Source organism: Oenanthe melanoleuca, chromosome 11 (assembly GCF_029582105.1).
Source record: "Oenanthe melanoleuca isolate GR-GAL-2019-014 chromosome 11, OMel1.0, whole genome shotgun sequence".
NCBI lineage: Eukaryota > Metazoa > Chordata > Aves > Passeriformes > Muscicapidae > Oenanthe > Oenanthe melanoleuca.
Window position 1 is genome coordinate 10,996,466 of NC_079345.1, and position 13,503 is coordinate 11,009,968.

Sequence of the window (13,503 nt, forward strand, 5' to 3'; positions counted from 1 at the left end):
TCATCAGAAATGAAAGCTTATGCAGAATTTCAGCTGCTTAGAGTAATGTAAAATACATACATCAAATGGGTGAAGTGAAAACTGCATGTGTGAGAAGTCCTTTGCTCATGTGGAAGCAAAATTGCCACTAAATTGTAGGAAAATCCATACAAACAGGAGCAATATAAGTAAGTTCTTTTTGCATTTTAGCAATCTTTTCCTTCCATGACATTTATGCCTAATCTGGTTTATTGCAGCAACAAGTATGTGCTCATGAGAGTGGTTGGGAAAATAATTTCGTAGTTCATCACTGCAAACATGTCTAGGTTTGAAAACAAAGCAAGAAAACATGTTCCTTAAATATTCATATATTTTTAAACAAAGACTTAAACTACAGTGGCCTCTCCTTGGCTTTATAACTGAATATCTAAACATCTGGCATCTTTCAGTGTTTCAAGCTTCAGGCAATAACAGGGTGTGGTGAATAGGGAATGTACTTCAGAACTCTGGGAAGTAACATCTGTAGATCTTGTAAGGTCTTTTTAATGTGAAACTCTGTGGGTTGGTCTAAGTTTAATATTTGTATTAGCCTTGTACAGAGGAGAAGAAATCTTAGCATATATAGGAAGACACAGAGATACATCCAGAATCTATGTTTGAGTGTCCATTTTACTACCTTTGAAGGCACAGTTCCACAGACTGTGGACAGAAGTTCTTGACTACAAAGAGTAAAAATAGTAAATTGAAACTCTTTGAACAGCAAAATTGTTGGTATGTTTGTCTTGGAGAACACTTTCAGGATCCAGACTAATTTTATAACAACTTAAACTTGTATAAATATTAGGACCAGGACTGTTCTTTGAACCACATTTTAATATGCATGCATTTAAATATGGAATTAGTAGCATTAAAAGTCTGACATATATTGAATTGCCTTGACTGCCAATCAGTAGAATAATACTGTGCATATTCATACAAAGTTACTTCTTGCATATAGAAACATTTATAGAATGTGTCCTTCTTAAGAGATCTGAAAATGTCTAACATGAGACCATTAAATATTCCTTTCACTACTGTTCCTAAGACTCTTTTAGTATCACACTTTGCAAATATCATTCAGTTACAGCTTTTGGCTGTGGAATTCACTGAAGGAGTTCATATTAAAGTGTTTGGCTGGAATCACAGAGATTAAGTCAGTGCTTTTTATTGTTATTGTCAAAGTTTTTATTTGCTGGCTGAAAGCTTTTAAAGTAACTTCAAATGTTTCCATTCTAATTGCTTTCCAAAATTTTTAAATCTGTACTATCTGTAAACAGTGTGTCTGATGGATATTGAGGCTACATGAATAAAATATAAATGTCTATTTTTCTTTCAGATGTTACTCAAGTACTTTATCCCACTGAGAATTTTTTTGGCTCTAAGCAGAGAGAGAATGTGTATGTGTACATATATATACAGGCATAGCCTCACTTATATAAGGATATATATAACAATTAGTGTGGCAGATGTTTGAGACTCAAAAATTGGAATCTGAATGGTCCCCTGAATTAAAAGCTTTAAGATTTTAAATATCAAAAAGACCATCACATGTATGATTCTACACAAATTTATGAACAGATTCAATAATTAATGAACCACTAATGAGATTATTCATTTGCCTAAAATTCAGGATTGAGAATGTGATGTGATGGATACTTTAAAGTTTTGTGCTCCTGTCTGTTGGCTCGTTGATCATCAGTGATATGGTTGTAAACAAATGCAGCTTTCTGCCATGAAATCCCCTATAGGAACTCCTTTGCTTTTCTACAGGGCCTGCATTCCCTCCAGGTCATTGGAGGATCCTGACATGTGTGATAGAGAATCCTGATGGGGAAGAAATGTAGAGAAATAACTGCTGTGCAGCAGGTTCTGGTGGCCAAAGTCACCAAGGCTGGCTCTTCCTGGGTGGTTTTCACAAGTCCATGAAGATGAGTTCTAGCAGATTTGTAGGCAGAGACCAGCAGGAAATTAAGCTCTTCCAGAATGAGCTACTGAAAATGAGAAAACACTGTTATCTGTCTCAGAAAGTGATTGCTACTGTACTGTTCTATAAACATCACTAACCTTAAATTTGTTCTAAAATTATGAACAGAAAGTCCAAGTAAAAACTTGGCATATATAGTACATGTTACCTAGTGGTCCAGTATTTAATGAAAGTGTTCCAAAACATTATCTTCTGCTGACTGAGGCATTGTCTGTGTGCACATGTCCCCACCCTTGTGCACACACACACAGAGCAGTTTGCTCTTGGATGGAGCTGGGATGCCTTATGTGCTGACTGACCTGTGGTCAGAGGCTGACCCAAATGTCTTCTGCCTGCATCTGGCCCAGCTCTCCATCTCCTTTATGCTCAGTGTCTCCGTCCATAACCTCCTAGAGCTGCCTGTTGCCTATGGTGATGATACTTCTGGTGCTGGACAACACATACCTTCCAAAACATTGGCATCCTGCCAGAGGAGTGAGTCCCAAATTCCTGTGGGTACTGATACAGTGTCAAAATGAAGGCTACCATTTTGCATTCATCCCGAGATAAAATTTCTGCTACATTTGCAGGGTTTAAAACAATGCTTCATTCACTTACAACGATATGAATCCCTACCAACGTTGCTGGTGTGGCACCTGCCAAACAACAATTTGCCTCATTGTTTCTAGCAGCAAAATCAATATAGGATACTAATAGATACTAATAATAGAATATTTTATAAAATAGTATGGGTACCATCTACTGCTTCTGAAGTACTGAAACTTCCATGAACGATGTACTCTTCCAGAAGAGAACTCCCTGCTCCTCCCATGAACACACAATAATTTAGGAGTAAAGCCTCTACAGAGATTAACTGGATATCCATCTAGGACAGAAGGGATTGGAGAATTTTATGTTCATTGAGAAAATAAATTGTGTTTTCTGATGAGAACCCCCCCCCCCAGTACTTAATTAAATACATCTGATGAGGACACTGCTGCTTGTAGATGGTGATAGTCCCCTGTCCCAGCCCTCCTCCCACTCCTTCTACTTCTGAATAATTTTAGTGTATATTGTTTTGTTTGGAATAATCAGGCTGAAGTAGCATTAGTCCAGCTTCTCATCTTTTAATTACAGACAGTTTATTGTCTATGCTGTCCCACTTTCTGCATGGTTCCCCACCAGCCAGCTAGACTTAGCAATCTCCATTAATTTAATTTGGCATTTCATTCAATCAGACAGGCTGTGAACATGATGAATTTTTTTTTTTTTAAATAACACAATGCTCATTCTTAATTGATGTCCTTATCAGACATTGTATTTGCCAGAGCAGTAATTATTGGTCAGGCAGCAAAATCAAATCTGCCCAAATGCAGTGAAGATGTTCTCCAGTGAAATTATTAAGATACAGTACTTAGACCTGCAAAGTAATTTAGTTTTGGTCTGTAATTACATCTTTTGGGATTGTTATCTTTCATTTTACTCATATGGGTAGTGTAACCTCAGAGGAATTAATTTGCCAAATATGAAGATAAAACTGAGATTCTTGCCATAATGTAAATTTGTGCTAGTTGATATTTCTCTATATGAAAGCCACAAGAATGCTTACACCATAAAAGAATGATTTTATTAATGGCTATATTGTAAAAAATATGGGTTCTACTGAAAATGTGATCATTTGAGGATTCCAATAAGTAGTAAATTGGCAGCAGAAATAACAGAATTTGGATGTGCAACTGCCTAAAATATGTACACAAGTGGACATGTAGTGCTGTGATAGAACAGCCTTAGAGCTTGTTCTACAGGCAGTGAGAATTTTGACTAGAAATATTATTCTGACAAACTTTAAACATTAAACATTAACTAATAATTATGAAAGAAGGACTGCTACTGTCACGATAACTAAGTCCAAATTCTGTTTTCCAATAAGGGTTGGGATAAGGTTTTCTTTAATTAAAAAAAAAAAAAGCAAACAAAAAAACCCCATGATTCTCAGATATATGATATGCAGTCTTTGAGTATAGATTGCAGTCATTTCTTTTAAGCAAAATTTAAGTTGATGGATTGGCTATGAGTAGATGATAAAATGTGTTAAAATGTGTTTAATTCCTGTTCTGGATATATTTTAAGTTTTCATTTGGGACATTTATTCACATTTCATGGTTTTGTTACTTTCCTGTGCTGGAACAATAAGCTTTCCCATGGTGGTTCTTCCTTGAGGATGCACTATTAAACAGCAGAATTGTAAAAAGAATTATTATTTATATATTTGTATATATTAAACAAATTCTCCTGGTGAATTAAATTTTCTTTTTGATTGTAAAAGTATTGGTATTTTAAACATTTGGTTTTGTTCAATTCAGATGCTCAGATAAAAGTTTCCTGTGCTCCTTTATGTCTGGTTTTAAGTAGCTTATGTATTTCTGTATGTGACCTCTTGATGAAATTAATATCTAGATGTAAGTTCTAATGTTTTTCAGATTAGAATTGCACCACAAGATAGTTGATTTAAAGACAGGTTGTGCTAATGACTGAACATTGTAAATAAAATGATTTCTCCATTAAAATCAGTATCAAAATTCTGCTTAACTTTTATAGATTCAAAATGTTATTTTGTGTGTCCATAATAGTAAAACCTTCAAATCTTATTTGCTTTGGTTCTGAAAGTTTTTTTAAACTATTATAGTTTTGTGGTGTAAAGTTCTCTTTTGTCTGTTTTATCTCTTCTGACAATGAGTCAATCAGAGTTGCCAAAGAGCCCAGAGAGTGGCCAGAATTCAACATTTGAGATTTTTTAAATATATGTTTGGTAGGAATTCAGACTCAGTGGACATTTTATCACTGATTTTTTTTCCCAAGCTGCCAAGGGTTTTCTGTGGTGTTCATCATATCAGAATTCTGCCTTAAAACAACTGCTCATTAGTCTCAGCTTTCATAACCAACCAATTTTTAAGCTCTGGTGAGTACAAAGGGTAGTTTGAAAACCCAAGTAGCACTGTGCTGTGTCAGTTCCAAGTGGCTTATCCCTTGATTTGCAAACAGCCTAACATTTGGCCCCAGAGGTTTGGTCTAAGAAAACATGCACATTGTAGAAGTGTGGCAGTGATACAGATTTATATCACAATGCTGGGCAGGAGTTGATTTGGTCTTCATCAGGGCATCTGTTGAGGAAGGAGAGGATGTGAATTTCCCCTTTGCATTACAAATACACACCCTTGCTAGAGAAGCTGAGTAAGACCAGGTGTTTGGCTTCAGGTCTGGCAGTCAAAGAGAGGAGAAGAGCTTCAACCAGCTATTTTAGAATGAATGAGTTTTCTGGACGTGGTTTATACAAGGTGTTAGAAAACCAAGCATCCAGTCTCATTCCAGTCTTCATGTCTGCCCAGAGGAATTTCAGCAGGGCCAAGATTCAGGTGCCCTTCCAACATACAAGAGTAGGGGACTGAACTGTCGTAGTTTTAATGCAGTGATTTGCATGAGGAATGGAAGCTGTGATTCACAGCAAGTTCAGAAGAGGCTCTGTTTGTGTGCAGCTCATTTCCTGAAATGGGCAGATGCGTGTGGTTTCCATGGGTTGGTGGTGGCAGTCAGCTGGGTACTCCCACTTAATGTGTTCATCAAAACTGAAGAGAGAGTTTGAACTGAAACCAAAGGGGAAAATTGTAATGCAGTGGTGTGTATTGCCAAAGGAAGCTGGAGACATTTTATTCTTTCCTAGTTACAGAGCAAGAATGCTCTGAGTTCTTTAGATGAAAAAGTTTATGCAAAACCTTGCTAATTGCTCTGGCAAAGTTCTTAGCAAAGCATCCCAACACAAAGAGGTAGCTGGGCTGGGTGCTGCATCTTGCTCTTCTGTCCCAGGGAAATCCTCTGGGAGCCCACCTGGGCAGGCCAAACTGCTGGGTCTCCCCTTAATTTGAACCCCTTCTGTCAACTGCACCAATGCTCTGAGCTGTTTATGAGGGGTCAGAGCAAGGGATTCTGAAGAAAACAAATGGAGAAAAATATTGTCTGCAACAAGAGTCTTTTCACAAAAAATTATTTTACTAAAATAGGCAAGAACCCGTTGTTCTATTTAGAATGATTTATAACTGTTCCCAGCTGATCACAAAGTGTTTCTAAATTAAAAGCCATTAATTATAGCCTTATATAGATACAAAGATATGCAAGAAGTGCTTTGTAATTCCAGCTCTGCACTTCAGGTGAGAGCTTTTTAAATTACTTGGACCATTGGAGCCACCTGCTTGACTAAATGCTGAGGGCCCTGTGTTTCAGTACTCATCAGTGCATTGCAGTGTTAACATTGTTACTGATTTTTCTCATTTCTCCAGGGCAAATACTAATTAATGGATACAATTCACAGCTGATTAGCTGTAGTTTCTTCAGTAATTACATTCGCAGACTAACTGTTCAGAAGAGGATTTCTAACCCAGTTCTTATTTCACTCTAAGCTTAATTTGTTTTTTGAATTGTTTAGGTCCTTAAGATAATAACCATTTTATTTCCTTTTGTTGTTATAGGTACCATTAGATAATATGGAAGTTTAATCTTAGAAATACTCACTGATAATTCTTATGTGCCTTCAATGGATTTCTAGTTCAGAGACAAAAAATAAATGTAAAGAATATTAGTTGTGATCCATACTAACTAAAGCTGAAATATTCCAGTTTCTGACATCAGTGCCTGAGTCATACATAGTGGGGTCTTAAATATTATAGCCTAAGAACAGAATGACTTGAAGGATATGTACTTGTAACTTTTAGCTTTGACATTTTTTGTTATATCATTTGCTTCCAGAGTCTTAATAAAATGGAAAATTAAATTGTCACTCTCCCCTTTGTTTTACTTTAGTAAAACAGAAAAGAAGAAAACCACCCTGGCAATCAGAAAGCAGTAGCTGTGCTGTGAGCAATATATGTACATCAGAACAACGTAGAATTTTACTCTTCAAGGAAAAAATCAGCCACGTTTGTGTTTTGAGGCACTGGAGCCTTTAGGATACTAAGGTCATTAAAATAGGGTGGGGTTTGTCCCCACTTATTTATCCAGTGTTAGAATTTTGCTTGTCTAGTGCACCTTTGTCCTTAGGTATCCTTTGAAAACATGATTTCTTTTTTTTCTTTTTTTTTGTTACTGTAGAAAGAACAGCTCTATTTGAGCCATTTGAGTATTTCATGTAAATCATTCTTAGTTTGCCACTAACTGACATGAAAAATTCCATCCTGTCGATCGCACTGTTGAGCTGAAGTAGTGTCTTTGTGCAACAAATCCACACACACATCCCTATGTGCCAAAACAGTCATTTGAATGTGCAATTTTACTTGAATTTTTTAATCTTCGAACATGGGTGACATCTGGGCTTTTAAAAAATGGATGACATTACTTGAGTATCTGCATAGCTGGGGATAACAGAGTTTTAATAGCTATGAGGCAGCCTACATATTGTGCTAAGGCCTCTGTTGCTTAACATGTGTTATAGGTTGAAAGATTCAGAATGATAAGTACACAAATGGAATTTGTTACTTCAGAATGAGGGATCTCATCTTGTATTCCTTCCCTCCCCTATGAGTGTCTCCTAATTTTGTTGATGTCCTATTAAGTCAATCTGACAATCCATCAGGTACACAAGGCTTTCTTTTTTATTTTTTTTTTACTCTCCTTTTAACTTTGTCTTGTTGCCAGAAGTGGATGTTTGAGTTTCCAGGGAAAGAGCCTTTCTTGAAAGGATCACTGGTCCGTCCAGTGAGAAACTGGAGAGTGTGAAACATTTCTCTGCTAAAAACAGTCAGGCACCAAGTGCAGTTAGCAAATTGAGCTGAAGCAAAGTGTTTTTGCTTTCAGGAGAGGCTCAGCTGCTCTGAAAGCACCCCAGAGTTTCTTGTTTGGAAAGAACAACCTGTGCAAGTGCATGGTCACTGGTTGCAGAGCTTATGCTGCTGTTGGGAGGATTTGCTGTTGGGGGGCTGAGGAGAGGGGTGCAGGTCCACCAAGATCCAGCAAGATAAGATAAAACAAAGCCTTCCTGAAAACATTGTTTTATAGAACTATAAAATGGGAGTTAAGGGAGGAATGCTCAGTGTGGCATTAGCAGCAGTGTGTGGTAGGGACAGCATGGGGGCTTTTCCCCTGCTTAGCACTGCCTTGCACTGTGCCCTGTGCCTGGGAGAAGCAATGGGCACATGTAAAGCCTGTTTGACTCCAGAGCTGCCTGACATGCCTGGTGTCTGTTCCTTGGAGCAAAGACTGGGTGCCTCCCTCCTCTGGGACTGGTTATCAGCCTTTGGAAGTGCTGTTCAAGGGCACAAGGCACAGAATTATGCTGATAATCTCTTTCTTGCCTGTGTTTAGTCTGTAGAAGTAAAGGTACCTATCTTCCTCAACAAATGCTCATACTTGATAATTTGGAGGAAATGCCTGGCAGTGGAGGAAATCCCTGGTGTCACTGGCATGTGGCAGGAGAGTTGCACCTCAGTGGGAGGAGGGGGCACTGGGCACATCTCGGGGTCTCAGTGTCAGTTTATCTGATTTGCAAAATGTTCTGGTGCCAATGTTCACTGGCAGATGGGAGCTCCACTGGAGGGAAAGACAAGCAAAGGGGGATTGTGTGCTTTTCAGCTTTGCAGAAAGAATGGGACTTCAGGAGCAGCATTGCAGGTTCTCATTCTTCCCCTGACTGGCCTTCAGCTCCTGGAAGCCAGGTCCACTTGGAGCAGGAATACAGCAGCTACTTCTGGCTGCAGCAATCCTTCGGGTCAGGAGCACTGGCAGAAAGGATGTAGTAGAGTAGAAATGTCCTTCCTGGGAGTCTCTTCCTAACGGATTCTTAATTTCCAAATTCACCTTTCGGTCTCTGGGGTGGCTTTGCTGCATGGGCAAAAAAAGTTGGAGAGATACACGTTAATATCTTCCTTGTAAAGACTGGGGGGTGCAGAGTATGTAATAATAATAATAATAATAATAATAATAATAATAATAATAATAATAATGTTGAATCCAATTGAGTTCTGACTTCAAAAAGCATCTGCAAATACTTTTAATCTGTTTGTTGTTTGGTTTTGTTGGGTTTTTTTTTCTTCCCCCAATCTTTTCTATGCCAGTGATGGGGTAAAGGAAAGTTTGTCATGGCATACATTAAATCCAAATATTTATTTTTCTTTCAGTTTGGAAACAATAACAACTACATGAACATGGCAGAGGCAAATAATGCATTTCTTGCTGCAAATGAGGTAGATGTTTTTATTTTTTATCTATGCTCGTATTCTGCTGTTTGTGGTGATAATTTAACAGACTTTGAATGGATGAAGAGTGAAGTGCCGAATTTCTGTGTGTTTTATGGAGCACAAAATAAAGACTTTAATGAGAAAGAAAATAACCTGACAGCTCTCCATTACTAGTCAATTTAGCTGTCCATAAGGCTGTTACTTACATAACATGTCAATAGAAACAAATCTGCTTTATGTATGGAAAAAAATTATGAACAGAAGGAAACAAATAAAAAGCACAGTAGGTGTACACTTTGAAAGCAAGCTTAGTAATAGTCATTACTAGCTAATGTTCTAATTTTTGTTATAGATACAAATGGTTTAATTTGGGTTCTTAATACTCATATGAGATAGAAAACCAAAGCCAGCTCTGTTGCCTGAAGTGTATGTGCTACATCAAGGAATCTTTTGAATCCAGGGTCCAGAACAAACCCAGAGGCTGGGCTGGTGGAGGCTGGCTGGGTCATGCAGATGATGTGTTTGATCACTGCCTTTGAGAATGGAAAGAGGAGAAAGTGTGGAAGCTCCAGGCTCCATGTATCTGCTAGGTGGGGCCAGTTATATACTATTATAACAGTTAAAAGACTACCAACACTCTAGTCCTAACCCCAAATCCAGACAGAAACTGCCTTTGCTCATCCCTGAAACCCAAGCTCTTACTCCATGCACTGTCTAGTCTGTGCAGAGCAATATGGAGAACAAGAACTGTTTATAGGGTGCATGTCATAAATGATCTTCCCAACATGAGGAAAGGGTAGAAAACCAGGCAGCCCTGATTTTTGTATTGTAAGTGGGGACACAGTCACAGGTATTCCTGTGCACTTCTAAAACAGTGACCTCAGAGAAAATAAGCAGAAAGGTGTAACAATAAATATGAAGGTTAGAATTAAGGGTAGGATTTTATGAATCATTTATACAATGGTCACCATCTCTTTTTACCCAGCAAGACTGCTTAGATAAGGGAATATTGTTTGGCACTAGCTCCAGTGTTATTTGTGATAATGAACACAAACCCCATCTGTAATGACAACATGATGTTTCTTTCTGTAGAATTTCTTTCCTACATTTGAATCAAACATTGATGAAAGCTCTGCTGCCAGCAGCTGTTCAGAGACAATTTAATTCCAGCTGTGATAATTCACCGTGTCAGACATTGGCTGTTATATGTTGATACAACAGTTCTCCAGATTTGCATTTTTATCAAAAGGAACAAATGTTTTGAACATTTCAGTACAGATGGCATTTAACCATGCACACAGGTTTTTTTTTTTTTTTTAATATATGTGTGAGATATAAATATTTGAAAAGTTAATAACTTTAAAAAATGTGATTGGTAAGATAAATCTCACAAATGTTATACCATCTTTTGGTCATAACACCACCTTTCTGCAGTCCCAAATTGCATACTATTCAGGCTCTTTTTACAGACAGAATAGCCCAGTGATTTGGATTTAAGGCTACTTCACTAAGGGGCTTGCTTTCTTCTTAGATTACATCTATTTTATTCTCAATCTTATGTCTGTTTTATGTTGGGGTTTTTTTTTGTTTTTTTTATAGTCGGACACATATTAGGATAAATTCTACACTCAGAATTAAATTCAGATTTAAAAATGTTAAGATATTAATCAATATACTCTCCCATTTGTATTAAGCTATACTATAAGTATTAAGATGACTGCTACGTTTCTAACTAAAAAATTGTATTATTATCTAGCTGTGCTATATATTTCTGCAGCTGTCCTGGAATTATTCTGTTAGATAGGGAAAAAAGATCCAGTTCTTATAATTACTAATATCTCATAAATATGTCAAGTAAAGAGAGGTTCAAATGTACTATAATAATACTGATTTCACTGAACCCTTTTGCTTGAACAAGGAATAAAAATATGATTAAGTGTTACTGTTCATATTAAAGCATGAACCTTACTTTGCAATTACTGCATTACAATGTATTTAATTATAGTGGTTTTGCATTAACATGAATGTAGCTTTCTCAGTATTATTTTGGGCCTGTGCACTGCTGAGCTAGAATCCCATTTTATTTCTGTAAATAATGTCTTAAGAGTGTAATCCTAGAGCACATTCAGGCTTAGAAGCCACACATTTGCTTTATGTTTTCTGTCTCTATGTCATGATTACTACGACTCATTTTAAAGCACCTTAAATATTTATTGAAATAATATTTCAAGTGTTAATTACAGTGGTAATGAAAACAGCCAAATGCCACATATCAAGAATGAGTGTTTATCCGTATTGTTAATGTGATATGTTAGATTTCATTAAGCAGTAATGGGGTAGCAAATGAGTCACAAATTACAGTTGCATCTGTTACTAGACCACATTAGTGCCAAAATAACTGCAAATGCAGCCATAGGGTTATGTTCATTAGCCAACCACTTCTCCTGGCCAATCCATCCTTTGTGCTTGTGAACCATAGGGTCCTTGAGAAGAAAAATTCACACCTTTTGTAATACAGCAGTGGGGAAGTCAAGCATCTCCCTAATCCAGGCCCAGCCTTCACATCCAGAATTGAGTTAGAGCCTTGCAGTTGGAGCGAGATGGGCACAGTCTCAGCAGACTCTGATGGTGCTGCAGACTGCAGCAATCTGGGACCCCATCATTTCTGGTGTGAGACCGATAATGACAGCTGACAGGTTCTATATGCAAGCAAAGGTTTTTCTTGTGTTTCAGTTTCCATCTTCTCTCAAGCGGTTATTAATTTATATCATCATTAACAGTTTGAAGGATGACAATTTGCAGCAGTTAATGAGATCTTTCACTGAACTTATCATTTTTAAATTAACTGGCATTAAGTCACTCTTTCAAACAATGTAATTAATACATAAAACAATTCTCCCTCCCACCCCAACCTGAATCCTGAACTAATGCAAACAAACAAATCCCAGAGCAGCCTTGCATATCCAGAACAAGACAAGAGTGCCTATTTTAGGATTGCAAACTGCCCAATTTGATCAAGGCAGTTCTGATTTGGGTACATTTAAAATGGCCTAATTTCAAGCACAGAATTTCTATTATTAAGTAGCAGTGGACCTGAAATAATACATGAAAGTTCATTTAACTCTTAAAAAATTTGAATAAGCGTAGCTCATTTGTTTCCCAAATAAAAGTCAGCAATGTTGAAGCCAGATACAGGCTCTGAATAAAGATTATCTTTGACAGACACATGCACACGTACGAACATGCACAAACCCTGAAGATAACTGGCAGTAAATGTTTTGCTCAAGGCATCTTAACAGGTGTTTAGTTCATAACAAACCTACTGTTCAAACAAAGCTGGCTTGCTTCAGAAAGCACTGGAGCTGCTGTAATCACCCTCACGCTTTCATACATCTCTCCTCCAAATTACAACCTGTGTTTAAAAGGCTTCACTGTATTTTGGGGATGGAAAAGAAATAAAGAATGACAGTATTTCATGTTTGTTAGTGGATAAAAGCAAACAAAAGATGTGAAATGGTCAGTGCTGAATTCCTGTTGTGTGTGGGCTACGAAATTGTCAGTGTTTTATGAAGCGTGAGAGTAATGTAAGCTGTTTGTGCTATTTTACTAACATATCAATAAAGTGGCAGTTTGTTATACAGCCAAATCCAATGTAGCTGATATTCGGACTAACAACAGACAGATGTTGCTAATTAAGTACACATTAAAAAACTGTTAATACTGATACTCCATTTAAGCCATATGATAATGAGACTTAAATCTTTAATCAGAATGATCCTCAGACCCATTCAGCATACAAAACTTAAAAATTGTGTGGTTATAGAGTTTGCATTTGAGAACAAACTGAGATTTGTACTGCAGGTGTGGAGGTGATTGCTGAGCCCTGTGTGCCCTAACACTGTTTGCCTTGTCCTGTCCTTTTCCAGCAGACGTTCCATACGCCAAGCCTTGGGGACGAGGAGTTTGAAATCCCACCCATTACCCCCCCGCCCGAGTCAGACCCTGCCCTGGGCATGGCAGATATCCTGCTCCCCTTTCAGGGCCTTGCAGACCAGCTGCCTGCACAAGGAAATGAATTCACGCCTCAGTTTCCCCCGCAGAGCTTGGATCTTCCCTCTATTACAATATCCCGGAATCTCGTGGAGCAGGACGGCGTCATCCACAGCAACGGATTGCATATGGTAGGTCTGCTTCTTTGTGTGTTCCCATTGCCTCATGGTGTTTGTCACATGTAGATTTCTCAGTTTTCATTGACCCCTCAAAAGATCTGTGTGTTTTCTTGGGTGCCTGACCAAGCATTTG

At 37.8% G+C, this 13,503-nt stretch overlaps 1 protein-coding gene across 6 annotated transcripts in view; it reads left to right on the forward strand.

Moving 5' to 3' along the window:
• The window catches only part of TOX3 (TOX high mobility group box family member 3), a 97,334-nt gene that overhangs the window by 63,347 nt on the left and 20,484 nt on the right, over positions 1–13,503 (forward strand). For 4 of the 6 annotated variants that reach the window (XM_056500916.1, XM_056500917.1, XM_056500918.1 and 1 more), the window contains 2 exons: positions 9,142–9,207; positions 13,128–13,382. In XM_056500916.1, the coding sequence (XP_056356891.1) occupies positions 9,142–9,207; positions 13,128–13,382 (321 nt within the window). Of the gene's footprint in view, positions 1–4,876; positions 4,941–9,141; positions 9,208–13,127; positions 13,383–13,503 lie in introns of those variants that run through there. The other 2 variants (XM_056500919.1, XM_056500915.1) reach the window with 2 other exon arrangements.